This window comes from Pelobates fuscus, chromosome 5, assembly GCF_036172605.1.
Source record: "Pelobates fuscus isolate aPelFus1 chromosome 5, aPelFus1.pri, whole genome shotgun sequence".
Classification (NCBI taxonomy): domain Eukaryota; kingdom Metazoa; phylum Chordata; class Amphibia; order Anura; family Pelobatidae; genus Pelobates; species Pelobates fuscus.
In genome coordinates, this window is record NC_086321.1 from 32,100,639 (window position 1) to 32,120,513 (window position 19,875).

Below are 19,875 nucleotides of genomic sequence, written 5' to 3' on the forward strand. Positions count from 1 at the left end.
AATGGGTTATCAGATATAATTCTTGACGAGGTTGCTACTAGAGAACTCCCTGAGAATTTGGAGGATTTAATTTCTTTTATATCTCGTATTGATGAACGCTTAAGAGAGAGGCAGAACACTCGAGATAGGACCCATAGACCCTCCTTTAAATTAGCGCCTACCTTTCAAAATTCTGAGTTCGAGGACTTACGTATTCCTGAACCTATGCAGATAGGCAGTACTCATCTCACAGAGAGGGAGAGACGGTACAGGAGAAGGGAGGGTTTATGTATGTATTGTGGTGTCAGAGGTCATTTACGCCTAAATTGTCCCAATCGTTCGGGAAACGCTCGCACCTAAGTTTCTCTAGAGGACAGGCCTTGGGTGTTTCTACTTTGTCCTCTATTCACAACTACAAAGAGCTCAGGCTTCTGTTACCCGTTTCTTTGAAGTGGGAGAATGGAGTAGTTAAGACTATGGCACTAATCGATTCTGGAGCTGCGGAGAGCTTTATAGATCAGGGTTTTGCTGCCAAGCATGCTATTCCATCCCAGTTAAAAGAGACACCACTGGCTGTTGAGGCCATTGATGGTAGACCGTTACTTGAGCCTGTTATTTTCCATGAGACCATACCGATTAACTTAACTGTTGGCATCCTACATAGAGAGGACATATCCTTACTGCTCATTTCTTCTCCGTCTATTCCCGTAGTCCTGGGGTACTCCTGGTTGAGGAGACATAACCCTATTATTGATTGGGAGTCAGGGGAGATAGTTTCGTGGGGACAGAATTGTCAAGGAAAATGCTTGCGGAAGGTCTCACCTCTCGGATTAACCAACACATCGGCTAACTCCGACAATCCTACAGAGACACAAATTCCGCCTCAGTATCTAGATTTAAAGGCAGTATTTGACAAAAAGAAAGCCGATACCTTACCCCCACACAGGTCCTTTGATTGCAAAATTAACCTACTCCCTGGTACCATGCCCCCCAGAGGTCATGTATACCCATTATCTACGAAAGAGAACTCAGTTCTAGAGGAGTATATTCACGAAAATTTAGACAAGGGATTCATTAGGAGGTCATCCTCTCCTGCCGGGGCTGGATTTTTTTTTGTTCAAAAGAAGGATGGTTCTTTGAGACCTTGCATTGATTATCGAGGCCTAAATAAGATAACCATTAAAAATGCCTACCCGATTCCCTTGATCACCGAACTCTTCGATCGTTTGAAGGGCTCTACAATTTTCACCAAGTTAGACCTCAGAGGGGCATATAACTTGGTGAGAATCCAGCAGGGACATGAGTGGATGACGGCTTTCAATACTCGCTATGGCCACTATGAATATACAGTCATGCCTTTTGGGTTATGCAATGCTCCAGCTGTTTTCCAGGATCTGATAAATGAGGTCCTTAGGGAATTTCAGCAAGATTGCGTCATTGTATACCTAGATGATATACTTATACATTCTAGTGAGATTGACACTCATCACAAGCAAGTCAGGAGGGTTTTGCACAAGCTTCTCCAGCATGGCTTGTACTGCAAGTTGGAGAAATGTAGCTTTGATCAAACCCAGGTAACCTTTCTCGGCTATGTGATCTCTGGGGAAGGATTTAAGATGGATCCGGATAAACTCCAGTCCATTCTAGAGTGGCCTTTACCCAAAGGTCTTAAAGCCGTACAGAGATTTATTGGTTTTTCCAATTATTATAGGCGCTTTATTAAGGGCTATTCTTCAATTATCGCACCTATCACTAATATGACCAAACAGGGGGCTGATACTAAGAATTGGACTACTGAAGCTCTTCTTGCGTTCAAAACTCTCAAGGAGCTTTTCGCTTCCGCTCCAATTTTAGTTCACCCCGACACTTCCCTGCCTTTTCTACTTGAGGTAGACGCATCAGAGACTGGTGTAGGTGCTGTCTTATCTCAAAGGTTGGGTGTTGATAAACCATTACATCCATGTGGATTTTTCTCTAAAAAATTGTCCGGTACTGAGAGCAGATATGACATTGGTGACAGAGAATTACTAGCGGTTATCAAGGCTTTGAAAGAGTGGAGACATTTATTGGAAGGTACTTTGCATCCCGTTACCATTCTAACAGACCACAAAAACTTGTCTTATATCGGAGAGGCCAAGCGTTTGTCGTCCAGGCAGGCTCGTTGGTCGTTGTTTCTTACCCATTTCAATTACGTTCTGACTTACAGACCTGGCTCAAAGAATTCTAAAGCCGATGCGCTATCTCGCCAATTTGAGCCTTCTGCTTCAGTTGAACCACTTTTGTCCTCCATTGTACCCAAATGCAATATTATTGCTAATACCAGTCTGAAAATTCATTCTCCGCTACTTGACCAGATCCTGAAGTCACAACATCTAGCTCCCGGAGACACTCCTGAGGGAAGAAACTTTGTTCCTCCTGAACTTCAACTGGAGCTCTTACAATGTTTTCACGAAAGTAAAATAGCTGGTCATCCTGGTATTCGCAAGACATACTCTCTGATATCCAAGGATTTCTGGTGGCCTTCACTTCGAAAAGATATTGAGGAGTTCGTCGCAGCTTGTGAGACTTGTGCCAAGACTAAACTACCTCATGCATCTCCATGTGGCCTGTTACACCCCTTGGACATTCCTGAGAAACCTTGGTCCTGTCTGTCCATAGACTTTATCGTTGATTTACCTGCTTCCAAGAGACGGACTGTTGTTCTCACGGTGGTGGATAGATTTACTAAGATGGCTCATTTCGTGCCACTACCCAAACTTCCGACTTCTCCTGAATTGGCGGAGATTTTTGCGAGAGAGGTTTTTCGCCTTCATGGGATTCCTTCGGAGATTGTTTCTGATAGAGGTTCTCAATTTGTCTCACGTTTCTGGAGATCCTTTTGTTCTCAAATGGGCATCAAATTGAACTTCTCCTCTGCCTATCACCCTCAGTCTAACGGAGCTGCTGAACGTACTAATCAAAAGATCGAACAGTATCTGCGTTGCTTTGTTTCCGAACACCAGGACGATTGGGTCGGTCTGATTCCTTGGGCGGAGTTCGCACACAATAACCTTGTTTGTGATTCAACTCGCTCTAGCCCTTTCTTCATGAACTATGGCTTTCATCCTTCGATTTTTCCTTCGGTTTCCTCTTCTCAGGGGATACCGTCGGTTGGTGATCATGTCGCCAACCTGAAGAAATTATGGGATCAGACTCGGCAAATTCTGTTACATAGTTCTTCGTTGTTCAAGAAACACGCTGACAAACATAGAAGAGCGGCTCCTGTTTTTGTTCCTGGGGATAGGGTATGGTTGAGTACTAAGAATATTCGCCTAAAAGTCCCATCTATGAAATTTGCTCCTCGCTACATAGGTCCTTACAGGGTTCTCAATCCGGTTGCGTATCGCCTTGCTCTGCCACCTGCCTTACGCATTCCTAACTCTTTTCATGTATCCTTGTTGAAACCTCTTATTTGCAACAAATTCTCCTCTAAGGTCTCCTCGCCTCGCCCTGTTCAGGTGGAGGGTCGGGAGGAGTACGAGGTCAGCTCCATCATTGATTCCAGAATCTCAAGGGGAAAATTGCAATATCTGGTCAACTGGAGGGGATATGGTCCTGAGGAGAGGAGTTGGGTACCTCAGGAGGATGTTCATGCTTCTCGCCTTCGCAGAGCATTTCACCTCCGCTTCCCATCTCGCCCCGGTTCCTTCCGCCCGGTGGGCGTATCTGAGAGGGGGGGTACTGTCAGGGTACCTGAGGCCTCTACCTCTAAGGGAGGTAGAGACTTGGTGGTTTGTCCGTCCAGGCGAGCTGTTTCCTTCGTTCCTCGCGGTTCATCCACTCACTTAAACACCGGCCGCGAGGAATCCACGTCCTTTTCTAGCAGGACGCTCAATACGTGACGTCATGACGCTATTACGAGCGACCTGTCACTCAAGTGTCCGATATCCAATCGGTACTTGTCAGAGGCGTGCTTACCATCCAGAGCCAGGGTATTTAAGCTTACTCCTCTCTTCTGCTCATTGCCCTGTCGTGGTTCTAGCTTGTCTAGTCACTCAGTGCTCTGGTATTCTAGTTTGCTCTATTTGGTTTTGACTCGGCTTGTTGTACTTCCCTGCTTCTCTGTTATCCCTTGACCCGGCTTGTCTCTCGCTTATCTGTCTTCTCGTTCCCTCGACCTCGGCTTGTCTCTGACTATTCTCTATTACTCTCGGTACGTTAGTCCGGCCATTCTAAGGCCCGGTATACGTACCTTTCCACTCTTTGTACTCTGCGTGTTGGATCCCTGTCCCGATCCTGACAGTATAATCCCCACCAAGGAATAAAGATGTAAACCAGAATTTGATCAGCATGGCCACTTGAGTTTTTATAGTTTTCACGCTGCTTGTAGTTTATATATGGTTCACAAAAATCAAACAAACGATAAAGTAAACGTGTAAGGATTCAGAATATTCTTTCAAACCCTTACACATTGTGTGTACGTATTTTTTGTCTTAAGTTTGTGGCTTTAAAGAGGTTTACGTTGTTTCTATGATGTGCACTGACTGTGCAAATGGGCAAGGCATCCAACCTGACACAGAAGCTGGCAGGCAGGCAACTGCTCTTCTATTACAGTGAAAACAAATTATTTATTTTAAATCTAAAGCTTAACCAATTGTTAAAACAGATATGAGTGGTGGCACTGGGCAAGTAGGCACAGTATCCAATGTGAAACTCACACAGAAGCTGGCAGGCAGGCACCTGCAATTACATTACACAGGAAAAAAAAAAAAAAAAAAGCAGCCTGATGTTATAGCCCTAAAAAGGGCTTTTTGGGGTGCTGTCCTTACAGCAGAGATCAGATGAGTCCTTCAGGATTGTAGTGGACACTGAATACCCTAGCCTAGCTATCAATTTCCCTATCTAATCAGCAGCAGCTAAACTTTCCCTCCTCTCACTAAGCATGCAGCTTCAGAATGAATCGAAAATAGATGCTGGGAGGGAGGTTGGAGGGTGTGGAAGGGAGGGAGTGCTGCTGATTGGCTGGAATGTGTCTGCTGACCGAGAGGCACAGGGTCAAAGTTTGCCCAATGATGACGAATAGGGGGCGGATCGAACTGCGCATGTGTCCGCCCGCGGCGGCGAACGCGAACACGCTAAGTTCGCCGGGAACTGTTCGCCGTCGGACAGTTCGGTACATCACTAATTATTAACAAAATTTGGAACATCCTATGTCAGGACGAGGAAATACATGATTTTTTAGGTCCAAAACCCACATTTATTTTTAGAGGGGCAAGGAATTTTAAGCAAATTTTAACTAGAAGTTTTTTAGAACCTACACCTCAAAATGATAGCAATTTTTTAACAAACTGGTCAAAAAAGCAACAAGGCTTTTATCACTGTGGGATGTGCAATGCGTGCAAGAGCACAGACAAAAAAGAAAAAAATGTAATGACTTTTAAATCTTTTAGCACTAAAAAAGAATTTAAAATTAAACCTATGATCACATGCCATTCAAAAAATGTAATATATCTACTAAATTGTACATGTGGCCTTCAATATGTGGGTAAAACATCGAGGCCACTAAAAGTACGGATAAGTGAGCATGTTAGAAATATTAAAAAAGGTTTTATAAACCACAGTGTATCTAAGCACTTTTTAGAAAAACACAGCTCAGACCCTAGTTTTTTAAACTTTTTTGCTATAGATAAAATTGATTCCCACTGGAGAGGAGGAGATCTCCCCCAAAAATTAAGTACCCAAGAAGTAAAGTGGATTTTTGAAATGCGCACCTTATCTCCTCTGGGTCTCAACATTGATTTTGAGATTAATAGCATTTTATGAAAGGAAGTATACACACACATATATTTTATTTATTTTTTATATATATCTTTTTAGAAATTGGTACTTTTAAATAGAGGGTGTAGTATTCTATTAATGGTGGCATTTTTTACAAATTGCCCTTCTTAATGATGGACATTCATGTGCCGAAATTAACTGAGAAACCACGACAGACCGGAAAAACATTACAACCGGAAATGACGTATCGGACTGCACCACGACGTCATTAAAGGAAATGACGCGACGACAAGAGGACCGAAGAGATGATCAATCGGAACTACACAAACTGATATGGCTAAATGTAATGTCAGACATGTTGGGGAGGGCTGGAGATAGAGGTACATAGTCGGAAGTGTAGCCATATTGAGTGTGGCATAACACTTCCGGCTATGACCATATTTGGACATGGGTGGGAGCATATTCACAGATGTCTATTATTATTAATTAAACTATTTGATTGTTTGGTATATATTAGGACTTTTGAACCCATTGTAAAACCATATGCACTTGAGAAAGACCTATTGAAAGGTTGAAACGCGTTGTGCTGCTTATATATATATTTTATTGTGTATATATATATATACTTTGTATTTTAAAATACTTTTGGAATAAAACACTTCTTAACTACATACCTGCCTTGGATTTTTGGAGCACTACTGCAAGCTACCAGTTCCAAGTTCCTGTGGATGTACACATTTTACCAACAGTGGATATCTCAAGAGTGAGATGAAAAGCGCTATAAGTCTAGAGCCAACTTCAAAGGGGCTCTAAAAATTGTGAGTTTGATGATATACACTGCTTTTAAAACATCATTTGTCTTTTACAGTTTACACTATGTGTATTTTATTTACCTGTATATAGGTGAGACATACTATTTGTAGTGTGAACATACAAGAATACCCTGTGTATAAGGTAAAACTCACATTTGTTTTTCTGTGTGCGCAAATCACCCTATTTCTCAGATTTTATCACATTTCAGTGTAAGTGGTGACATTACACTTCGGTGGTTTTTAGCTGCACCGGATTCATTTAGATTAGCGCCATTTGTGTCCTTTTTCTGTTTTAGAATTTATGGAGGAGACATTGAGAATTTGGGGAATTCAATCATAGATGGTATAATGGCTATTTACACCAATCCATCAGCAAACATTTCAGGTCCTGGATTCTCTACCGAGTATTTTCAAATTAAAAACGGTATGAGACAGGGTTGCCCACTGGCACCCCTGTTATATATCATCTCTCTTGAACCTCTACTTCAGAGGATTAGACTGTATCCCAATAGAGAAGGGGTCAATGTAGGCTCCCTTGAATGTAAACTTTCAGTTTATGCCGATGATAGTATTTTGACATTAACATGTACTTATAGTTCTGTCATTGTTGAATGTTCTAGATATTTTTGGATATTTATCCAATTAATAATTAAAACTAGACAAATCGCAAGCATTAACTTTTTTAATGGAAAACGTAGACTTAAATCAACTGAAATAAAATTTTACTTTTCAATGGCCATTGAATGGCATCAAATATTTAGGCATTTCGATACCTTCTAAAATAGATAATTTACTTGAAGATAACTATGCTCGATTAATAAAAGTTAAAGGAATGGAAAAATGTATTTACTTCATGGATGGGAAGACTGAACATGATTAAAGAATATATTTTGGATATACAACTTTAGAATGATTTCATTGAATACCCCAGTTAAATATTTAAAGCAATTCCAAACAATAGTTGGCGATTTTATTTGGTCAGGAAAGAGAGCGAGAATCTCTAGAAGTTTATTAAAAACCAGGATAAAAATAAGTGGCCTGGACTTTCCAGACATATTCAGATATCAACAAGCTAGTCTTATAACTCAAGTGCTACAGTTGCAAGGTTGAACTCAATGATCTCCAGATTGGTATAGAATAGAACAAGCTTTGATAGGCTTAGAGAATCTGGAAATTGTTTTGTGGTGTAATAGGAAGAATTTAATGAAATTATGCAGGAAAATAATTCTAAAATCTTAAAAAGCACAATCTATGCACTGCTTCAATTCAAAAAGAAATATGGTATGATAGATAAATGTCTCCTTTCAACTCCAATAGAAGCCTTAAAATATAACATTCCAGATATGAGAATTCCTTTAGGTCTCCGAGGAAATGTTTTTAAAAATTGCGATCTACTTGTTGGTTTCAAGTACAAAAATCGAACTCAACTTAAGGACGAATACTGAAATATTATATGAAATCACACCTATATAATAATCCAGATAAAAAAGTTCAATGCCAACTAGTGAAATTGCTAAATAATGAATCTAAGAAAAAGATCACTAGGGCATGGTACGATCTTCCGGAGACAGGCATTCCCCCCAAAAATAACAAAGCACTAGAGAAATGGGGTAGAGAATTAAATAATTATACAATTAAGAACTACTTGCCAGACACCTGGTGCAAAATACAAAAAAGTATACACTGTCTTTCCATTCAAGAACTCTATTACAATATAGCCCATAGAAAGGCACGAAAATCCTGCCATCCTTGAGTTTCCTGATGGTTGCTAAGATCCCTGTATGTGGTATAGTCTCTCTACCGAATGGCAGCACGGTCGGTAGTTCCAGCACGAATTTACAGTGTTATGGTGTTCGCCTACTCGAGTGTCCGATTGTGGTTCCAGACACTCAACGGCAAATCACTGCTGTTCGTGAACTAAGATGGCCGTGAACACGTGTAAAAGTCCCGAAATGGCGGCCACCTAGCAACTGGAACAAAGAGTTTGTGCGTTTCATACGGATGGTAAGTGCCGACCTGGGAGGTAAAATACCACATAATTGAATAGCAGGGTGGTCCGGTGTTTGGTAGTTTGTGTTCATTCTTATACATGCTGAATCTCTACCGTACAGATTGCATAAAATAGACGAAAGTGGTTAAATGTCCCGAACTGTGTTAAAAGTAATCCACATGAACCAGGTAAGCACATTCCATTGTGGTTATAGTCTCTGTTAATGTGCATGTACCTGGTTAGTGGTTAAAGGGCCGGTTTAGCAATAAATGTTCCCAGGCAAAGGTAAGGTTCTGTTACAGATATGAACAGAGAAATCGGAACACAGAGATCTGAATTCACAATTGCTCAGAACTCAAATTCATTCCACTAGATCAGGGGTGGGGAACCTTCGGCCCTCCATATGTTTTGGACTACATCTTCCTTGATGCTTTGCCAGCATTATGGCTGTAAGAGCATTATGGGAGATGTAGTCCAAAACATCTGGAGGGCCAAAGGCTTACCAAATATTAATATATCTGGCTTCTTGGGGAATGGCCTTTGCTGTGTATGTGAGCATCTATGTTATTTCATGTACCTATTTACTTATTATTATTCCAGGGGTATTTTCACAATCATCTCATCATTTTATTCTTGTCTGATGTGTGGTATCTTGTGGATTTTGTTTTCATGTGTTGCGAAGTAAAGATGCTAGTAAGAGTGGAAGATGGACACTATCCTTGTACTGAGCACGTTGCTACTTTTTCCCCTTATTGAGGGTACTCTTTTAACAATATTACAGTTAGATAAACATTAAGTAACAATTACCAAGAGACTGGATACAAATATTGTTCCATTGATAATGCCTGCACAATCTGCATTTAATTTTCCCTTGGACTAATCACAGTTTTAATAATGATTTGTTATTCTGCTGTTGTCAGAATATTGAACAAACTCCTAAAGTGGGAATCGCTGGGAATTCAAACAGATTTTCAAATGTAAGGCCAAAGCAGCCAAACTGAACATAGATTTGTCTTGAAGAATTTTTCTATATCAACTACTCTGGCTTAAATTTTGAAGTTCACCATGAATTTTCGGCAGTTCTCATTTGTGTGTGAATAACCCTGTTTGTCTTCTATTCCACTGTACCTTAACGGTTCATTTTATTTTTTAATTGTAAATTTAATTTCCTAGTTTCACCTCCTAGTTGTTTGCACTGTACTTCTTGTCTGACTCACTTCTGTGCTAGCATCTTACTAGGCCCGAACCCTCACTTAGCATGCACAGATAAGTGGTCATTAAATATTTAATTGCTGCATTAGAACTCTAAATACAGCCTTTGCTGCAGAACCTACACACATAAACAGCATTAGAAAGTTAGTCAGAATAACAGACATATTCCCAAAGACCCCCAACTGTTGCTCTTATAAAAAATATAAACAAGGTACTAGAGGTTTAACCTGTTGCGATTCTGCATCCCATGTTTATCGGTGGTGCTGAAAATGTCACATTTCTTCCTGAACCCTTTTTAATCAGGGAAGGTTAAAAAAAAGTCATAGTAGTGGGGGTTTATTAACCATAAGAGAACTGGCAAAGGGAGTTGATGTCCACAAAACCGTGCCCCGTATAGTGTACCCCACCCATATTAAATACACATAAAAATACAGTAGCCCAAGGCTATGTATCCAACGTTTCCCAGTCCCTGGACATATACTCCAAAAATAACCTCCTTAGATCATTCAAAAAATAACTCTACAAATAAAATGATACAGTCATACGTCAATGTCTAAACACTCCTCTTACAAATAATGATTATTAGAAAGTCAGGGGTCTTTAAAACTTCTTAAACAAGCAGAGTGATATGGCAGGACCTCTATGCCAAGTGAAATCCTAGAGTCTCCAAGCACCAGCCCCCTATCCCTTGGCCAACAGACATAAAACTGACCTATGCACCGGCACAGAAACAGTGGCCAAGAGAACGCTCATGGTCCCCCGAGTCACACAGCGGATGACCATGCGGTCGGCTCCCAAACACACAAACACACGAATGGGTACCCACAGGCTAGCAATGGGAGGCACAACGGGTCCCACTATCCCCACAACTGACATGAGGCTAATCGATGCCACATACTGGCCACATAAGAGCAGGACGGTACACCTGTGACAAAGGACAAAAGCTAACAGGCGATTCTCTAGAAAAATGACACTTAAGGAGATCGCCCGGACCCAGAGCAGATTGCCAACAAAACAACCAGATATAACACAGTCTCACACTACCAGCTATAACAAACCAACAAGGTACAAGCAATAATTCATACACTATAGCTCAGAAGAGTCTAGATATCAAACACCAGACTTAATGTCCCGATGTTCGACGCAGTAATTGTATAACATTGGAACAATGTTCGCCACAACTACATAGAAATGTTAGCCCAAGAAGTTGATTGTTATTATTACGTTTTGTCGAGACACCATGTCAAAACTGTTTTCAATTTACCAATTTCTCTATCTTGTACAACTGCTTGAAAATAAAAATAAAGATTGTAAAAAAAAAAAAAAAAAACAAGCACAGTGATATCATTTCATTTTTAGAATTCAGTCATTCTTGTGACACCTCTTGAATCCTCATGCCAGCCCAAGTTTATGTAGTATGTGAGCCAGAAGAAAAAATAATAGGACAGGTTTTACCCGGTACAGTGATTGGCTGGGTTTAATTATAAACAAACACATTGCAGCTCCTTTGAGCAAACTTGCAATACCATTTGTTTCCAACAATGACATTGAAATGTAAATACTTACCATACTGAAGGATATTATTCCAAAGGCATTATCGTTGGATAATATGGTGACTGTTGCAACTTTTGGTGAGCCAAGCTCTGTGTTTAAAGGGGGGTTCTAGAAAGAAAATGAAATGGACACATAATTACTTTAATAAATAATGATTCTATAAATAGTTTACATTTCCCAAGGCAACAAGCAGTGCAGACAGCTGTCCTATAGTCTGGCTAAGCATGTCCAAGACAGGCTTTGAGGACCATTAATCATATCTGACAGTCTCTTAACGACACCCTGGGAATAAGGACTGTGTAATAAATTATGCAAACGTTATAAGAACATTAGCCAACTAGCAAGGAGGATAATCTACCGTGCATACTACCACAGCCTTATCTATCGGAACTTGTAGTTAACTTTCCTTGAATACCTCGACAGCAAAAAAATACAAAAGACAACGCACATATCACATGTATAGGATAACTTCTGCAGAATATTCTCACTATATGTTATGGCTGAATAGTGACAAATTAAAGGGTAATTATCCAGTATGTGCAAAATTAGTATAAATACTTGGAAAGAAAAAATCTATGTATGAGTAGATATTTACTGTACATATATATTACAGTATATTTACTCTATTGTACAGTTGACATTAATCGTTCTATTTTATGCTGATTGATGAATTTGAAACATCACATGGTTCTAAAGGCCTGTAAAGAACTACAATGTCTAATGTGTTAAAGGAACTCTCAGGCACCATAATAAGTTGATTGGAAAAAATATTGTCATGGTGCAAGAGGTCCATGGTGCCAGCTTACCTTTACAGTTTAAACAATTCACGAACAGTTTAACCTCAAGGTCCAGTATCCAACCTCTTCTGTTCTTGCTTTTTTATCAAATTAATAAAACCATGAAGAATGCACGATAATGCACATACTGGTTTTCTGTGAATACATACTAACAGATAGGACTGAAGCCAATTTGAGCAATACTTTCTATTACTTTCGTATAATTCTGATTCATACATACCTGCAGTATTAACAGGAAATGAAACGTTTCATCGGCCTCGGGAGAGTCATCATCGCACACGGATATGTAAACAGTCCGGTTTCGTTCTCTCTCAGGTATGAAAGTGGCTGTTACAGTTTCCACAAAGTCCCCTGTGTTTTCTTCTTGCAGCTAAAATAAAAAAACAGTTATCGGTCACTTATGGAGTTATTGTGTCAGTCGGGAGACATTGTGGATGCACAAAAAGAGATGTTTAAAGTCCCCGATTAAAAACATAAACCTTCTATGCATTGAGCAGTAGGTTGGTATTTATATCAAGGACTTGCAAAAGAGACAGTTCATCTAAGCCAATGCATTCCACAGAGTATTACATATATATAACATATACATGTCATTAAAACTATAATAAACTAAGCAATTAGTAACTAAAGGATAAAAAATATATACATAGTAAACAATAACAACAATCAAAAATAAATATTTACAAGTCATCCTAGGATGGAAAGCTAGACTATTGTATGCATAAAATATTCTACCTTTCCTTACTAGGCTGATGTATAAATAATGTAAAATATGGATTTTCTTTTAAGTACTTATTTTTATTTTGTTTGATTGGATATTTTTTTAAACCAATTTCTAGTAAAAGTTAAGTTTAATCCTAAACTTATACTTGTTTCCTCCATTCCCTTTGGTTAAGTATTGCATATCAGTAATTCTTAGTTTTCCAAATAAAAATACATCTACCATGTCCCAAGCTACAATCAACACTAAAAGGAGCCGGCTATTTTTGCAATAAAAAGGACAGTACAGCACAAAAATTAGTTAAAGTGGATCTGTGACTTTTCAGTATTTTAAGATATAATCTTTATGAAATACTGATTATGACGACATTGGAATTTTTCCACTGCAATTCAAAGATATCATAAGACAAGGCAAGGGGCTACTTTGCCATATGGTTAAGCCTGAGGTTGACAAAAGATGACAAAAGTAGGAGCTACTCTGTCAACTTTTGTCCAAGCTTTGTCTATCGAGGATCCCGCACTCTTCTCGATAGACCTCAGCATTTTATTCTTGCTTATGCACAAGAGTACAGCACTGACATAGAACCTAAAAGGACCTGGATTGAGAAGATGGCAGTCACTGCAAGGAACAGCCAGAGGTGATCTGTGCAGTTTGGGGGTCTATGTAAAATATGCAAAGACCCCCGAATTTGTCAGATCCCAAATACATGTAAGACAATAAATGCAAGACATATATCCATTGAATAATGTTACCCACAACAGGTTAGTGTTCATGTGTCACTTACCAGGACTATCGCAGTGATGTTGGCAGGTTCCCCTGTTCTTTCAATTACTAGACGTATGACGGTTGTACTAGTTTCGTTAACAAAAAATTCAGTTTTACCAGCAAACTGGACTCGTGTTTCTCCTAAAATAGCAGAGATTTGTAGCCCTGACAAAAAAAGTGCAAATATGGAAACAGAGGGCATCCCTGTGAAAGAAAATAATTAGATAATTAATCTTACAGGGTACTAAGTGACAACGCAATGCAATATAAAAATAAATACAAACATGAAAACACTGTGCATTAAAAATACAACATAATATAATAAATAAATAATATATTAATTTAAATCACAACCACTTAATAAAAAGAATTATCAGTGACAGCGTGCCATATATATAACTATCCTCTTAAAAGAGTAATGTGTACAAAATGAAACGGAGAATGGAGAACTGCAAGGACCATAACTATTACAAATCAATTGTCTACTCATAGAGCTGCATTAGCTCAGCTTCTAGCTGAGTGTGAAGACACCGAACATCATTCCTGCACACACTGCAGAACCGCAACAGGTTAAACATCTAGTACAGCCAGTTAAATTGTCCTTGTAAACATTTCTGTTTCCACTGCTGTTTCATTTACAGCTCAGAGATCGTAGATACAAGTTCTTTGCACCAGAACCACTGCATTACGCTGTAGTGGTTTGGGTGCTTAAATGGTTACTCCAACAGTTATGATCAATTAGTGATTTGAAGTGGTCAAAGTGGTAGGAGTATATATGTGAAAGGTACAGATACACCCTCTGGTGGATAGGACACACTCTTAGTGGGTAATGGATAGAAATCTAAACAATTACCCTTGAACTATATGTATTGTAGATAAGGACTCCTCCAGGTCCTCAAAACGATATGAAAAAAGATAAATCTACAATACAATAATAACAGAAAAAGACATAGCGTGATACTGTTAAAATGAAAAAAGGGGAGTGGAAATGTAAATAGTTATTCACACTCACAAACAAAAATTGATTGTAGGCATATCATTAAAACGATGAATATCTCAGGATAGATGGAACGTCATGGTATACATAGAAGAGAACAAAAAGGCATAATAGTGCAGAGTATCTTGGTAAAATAAACACTTTAATGATAGAGCACACTTACAGTGTTGTAGTGGCAAGCAGGCATATAAAATCAGCCGATCTCAAGATCACAGGATCAATCACAGGATCAACAGAACCAGAAAATAAAAAACCATATCAACAAATGATAAAAAACAATAAAAACAAAAGACACTATGTATCAGCCCTACACGTTTCGTTCAAACGTCCTTGAACTTCCTCAGGGGCATAAAAAGTCCTTCTATGTGCAGGCATGACCGTCCGTACGACTCTGATGTCTTTTAAATCCATCCGGTTTTGGCGCGCAGAAACTGTCCTCCAATTGGCAGCTCACTTCCGGGTTCGCCCATCCGTAATATTTCCGGGTGCGTCCCTATGACGCAACCGGAAGTGCGGCTCAAGCCTCTCTTTCTAATCCACATCTTTGCGTTCCACCTAATATGCGTTCCATCGCTCATTTGAAAAGCGGATAGCATCCACAAACATAAGAATATTTAGACAACATATGTATACAATATCAGTTATGTTTGCAATCATAATTTTAAAAAAATAAGAATATTGTCTATTGAAATAAATCATTAATAACTCTTCTCAAGAACCCCTAATTGATATATTATACAATAAGATGTCACATTCCCAAAAAATACTGATCACATGTAATTAATTAGACAGCATTATCAGAAAAATTCCCACAATTATTAATTAAACTATATACAGAAAAAAGTGCAAAAAGTGCATAAAGGAAAGTGTCAATCAAAGAAAACAAATTAAATCAAAATCGACATTCAGTCCCCTTGGTTGCATTGTTTGTAAAGTATGTATCCAATAGCCCTCTCTTTTTCTCAGTAGTAGCATCAGATCTCCACCTGTTTGAATCTGAATCTGTTTATTTAGATATTCATCCTCTATTAATAGCCCCCAATGCTTTTTAATGATTCTCTGTATATCAAAGGCCTTGGAACTATATTGTGTATTAAAAGAAAATCAAATGCAGGATTTCTAGAAGCGTCTTTTCTTTTATCTATAAGAAGATCGTTACGATTAAGTGAGCGGCCAATTGGAGGACAGTTTCTGCGCGCCAAAACCGGATGGATTTAAAAGACATCAGAGTCGTATGGACGGTCATGCCTGCACATAGAAGGACTTTTTATGTCCCTGAGGAAGTTCAAGGACGTTTGAACGAAACGCGTAGGGCTGATACATAGTGTCTTAGAGTTTTTATTGTTTTTTTATCATTTGTTGATATGTTTTTTTGATCCTGTGATTGATCCTGTGATCTTGAGATCGGCTGATTTTATATGCCTGCTTGCCACTACAACACTGTAAGTGTGCTCTATCATTAAAGTGTTTATTTTACCAAGATACTCTGCACTATTATGCCTTTTTGTTCTCTTCCATGTATACCATGACGTTCCATCTATCCTGAGATATTCATCGTTTTAATGATATGCCTACAATCAATTTTTGTTTGTGAGTGTGAATAACTATTTACATTTCCACTCCCCTTTTTTCATTTTAACAGTATCACGCTATGTCTTTTTCTGTTATTATTGTATTGTAGATTTATCTTTTTCATAGGAGTATATATGTGCAGTGTTTCTAGTTGACCCACTGCACATACGGAGTTATTTTTAATTATGTGCTGGGGGCAAGTTGCGCCTCCAGCATACGTGACATTGGCAGCCGTGAATTCTCTTCCGGGCTGCCTAATGCGAATTCTGTGCATGTTTAGAAAGTGTAGACTCCCACCCTCTCTCCCTGTGGGTGGCCCTTCCCACCTCCTAGAGTTAAAAAAAATGGGAGAAACACTTCATCCTCCCCACTGGCCCTCGTAAGCCCGGAGCGCACGTATGCGCTCTAAACTGGCAAATTGGTCCAATTACAGGCATTGATCCATGTAAGTGTCGGGAGCTTCTCCTGGCACTGTATTAAGGTAAATTAAACCCTTTTTTTCATTTTTTTATCGGGGGTGGACCAAGTAGGTATGCCCCATAGTACATTTAGAGTAAATCAGGGATGGATTAACTCTTAACAGTGCCCTTTTAAGATGTTTACATATTCTGGTAACTGACTCCTATATGTGACCCCTCTCTATCATAGATGCCTCACTACAGATCATGTTCAAATCTGGTACACCAAGAATACTCACTATTACCTGGGAACATTGATTTTATAAGCTTTTTATGTTAGTCTACAACAGTGGCTTGAGAAAGGCTCCTGTTTGCGCCAAAACGTTGCCTATTTGACTTCAGTTAAGACTACAATGTGGGATAGAGCCTATGAGTGCTTGGATATTTTTCTTTGTGGCTACAATTGAAGAGGGATTAGTAGTCTGCCTGGTCTATGTGGCACCATAGTGTTGATCCCCTAGTTTTAGATCGGTGAGTGACATTCTTGTTTTAACATTTTGGAATCTGGCTAAATTTTGGAAGCTCTGAAAATGTATTCTATCTTTAGAAAATATTTTTCAGCAGAACCGAAATTTCTCGCTTTGCATAATTTTTGCTTTTCACAAAATCTATCTGAAGGTCTCTAGTATCTGCTTTGCAGAGCTGAGGTACATCACGATGTCATGTTAAAATGCAAGAATTGTAAGCACATAGTGCCATGGGCCTCCCAACACTAGCTCACTGCATTTTAGGAGGAAACACTGAAGAGGTTAAAAAGACATTCCAGGCACCATAACTACTACAGCTTACTGTAGTGGTTATAGTCATAGGAAGCTATGGGGGCAGATAAGGCAGCATTTATCTGCAGAAAAATACATCCAATAACAAAATCTGCATTATTATTAAAGTGTGTGTGTATAAATACAGTATGTATGTATGTATATATATATTTAAATAAATACAGTGTTACAATTCAATTTACTCAAAAAAAGAAAGAAAACTGAGGTAATATCTATAAACCTGATGTGATATATATCATATAGTAATTTAACATAGGCAGCCTTCTCCATTTATCTATTTTCTAAACATGATGATTTGGGGGATTTTCTAAAGATTTACAGTTTCTTCTGGGTGAGCTGGCACCCTTTGGTTTATGCTCCAAGGCTCATGAGGAACACAGGTGCATTCTGGACCATGATTTAAGAACTACCAGCCTAACACATTTATTGATTGAAGTTTTACAGAATTCTATGTACTTATAAAACACAAGCGCCTTAATGGAAGTTTTCCAGTGTTCTCACAATTCAGAATATGTAACTTGGTGTGCAAACCAGGTAACTGATACCAGAAATAGGATATATTCAAAGGAGGGTTACAGCATCTTCAGTTACATGACTCTTATTGCTAAGACTAATAGATGTTTTAAGACTATGCAATTACTCCTTTGGAACAAGAGAGGTTTCATAGTAATATTGTCAATAATTAAGTACGCCCTTCTCACTTGGCGTAATATACTTATACTTTCAAAACAAACAGTTACTCTGGCAATATTTGTGGCCAGCTGTCCCCAAATTTGTATTTTCAATTTTCAGTTCGATTTGAACAAAAGCTGATTTGCATTTAGAATTGCAGCAATTTTAGCAATTTCTCCTACATTAATTGTCCCTGAAATTGTCAGAAGTGAGAAATTGAGAAATAGTTGTATTGATTTTAGTTCCATGGTTTTAGTTGCACTGGTTGGATTAGCTGTCGGTGCGCACACTGACCCCCCTGTAATATTGTTGGATAATCTTTTCAAATGATTTAATATTTTTGGATAAACTTTTAAAATTATTTAATATGGTGAAAAATATTTGAAATGTCTAATATTTTGATGTTTTGAAATACCGTATTTTTTTTTTAAATATGATTAATTTTAATTGATATTTTCAATATTTTGAAAACAACTATATATTTCAACTGTTTATTCAAAAATATTACATCAAAGATTCACCCAACAATATTAAATCGAGGCTACTGTTAGAATAAACAGCAATACATTAGGCATAAACACCAGGATTAGTTCTCTCTTCTCTCATCATTTGGGTGAATAAACGTCTTTATCATTAGGTTTGATGCCCTCAATTAAAGAGTGTTGAAGGTATGAGTGAACCCTTCATTAGATAATTATGTACAACGTCATGGGTTTGTGACGTGTTTACCTATTCCTCTTTCTCTACAGATATGCAGGTAAATTAAATGAGGTGTATAGAAATTTCTACATGTCGATAACTATTCTCCTTGCTTCAATGAGTGCTCATTGACATGGTCCACCTTCCATTCTTGACCCGTGCAACAGGTGGTCGATGACGTAGGACACTTCCCAAACTTGACACTAACCTCTTTATTACACATTATCAAACTCTACTCCATATAAGTGTGTCACCAGCCAAGATGTCTAGCTTAAACTAATAAAGATCATCTTCGATGGTCAATATGGAACCATGAAAAATATTACCACCACTACTAAAATCAAGCTGATTTTTCCAACCTCCAAATTGTGTTCCCTACTAAGGAATTAAACGGACACTCCGACGCATCTAGCAGAGAATTTATGCAAAAAAAAAAAAGAATCATCTTGAAATTCTTTTTTTGTTTAATGCCAGCTGAATATATATTTGGCTAGGACTGCCTAAACATTTGCACCACATCACAACTGCCTTTGCCCTTATTTCAGAAGTTTCTTTAAAGCTTATCTCTTCCAGGGTGCACTTTTTTTTCTCATCCATGAAAAAAAAATGAAATAGCTGCACTCAGGCAAGTTAATGGAATTCCCTGTTAGGTTAGAATTTCTTGTGTAAATGCTTCTCGTTCATATTTTTTTATTAATGAGAAGCAGCCAGAGGATCAATGTAGGTCTGTATAAAAGTTATATTTATTTATTTTAACTAACAGTTCTCATATAGCTCTCCAGAGTGCTTTACAACGTAATTGAAATGAACATTGGTAATCATACAGATAGTGCCTAAATAATTATACAAACACTTATGAAACAATACTATAAAGAGTACTTAAGGCTCTATTAGCAACATCTTAGTCTTGTCTCACAAGATGCCACGCATTTTATTTTTTATTTAAAGTACAAGGCCTTATTTAATCCCCATTTTGTGTTTGTTGTAAAGTATTCATTCTCATCTTTGTCTAATGCCATACATTCTTAACATTTATCACCAGGGTCTTTAAACTCTTTGACTCTTAAATGGTTCCAATGGTAGGTTCTCTTTCTGTTGACCAGGACCTCAA

At 38.4% G+C, this 19,875-nt stretch overlaps 1 protein-coding gene across 1 annotated transcript in view; it reads right to left on the reverse strand.

Annotated features, from left to right (window-relative positions):
* The window catches only part of ADGRV1 (adhesion G protein-coupled receptor V1), a 441,777-nt gene extending 427,988 nt beyond the window's left edge, over window positions 1-13,789 (reverse strand). The window contains exons 1-3 of the mRNA XM_063456378.1: window positions 13,607-13,789; window positions 12,322-12,471; window positions 11,317-11,412 (exon numbers count right to left, since the gene is read on the reverse strand). Coding sequence (XP_063312448.1) covers window positions 11,317-11,412; window positions 12,322-12,471; window positions 13,607-13,789 — 429 coding nt within the window. The remainder of the gene's footprint in view (window positions 1-11,316; window positions 11,413-12,321; window positions 12,472-13,606) is intronic.
* Window positions 13,790-19,875: the final 6,086 nt, after the last annotated feature.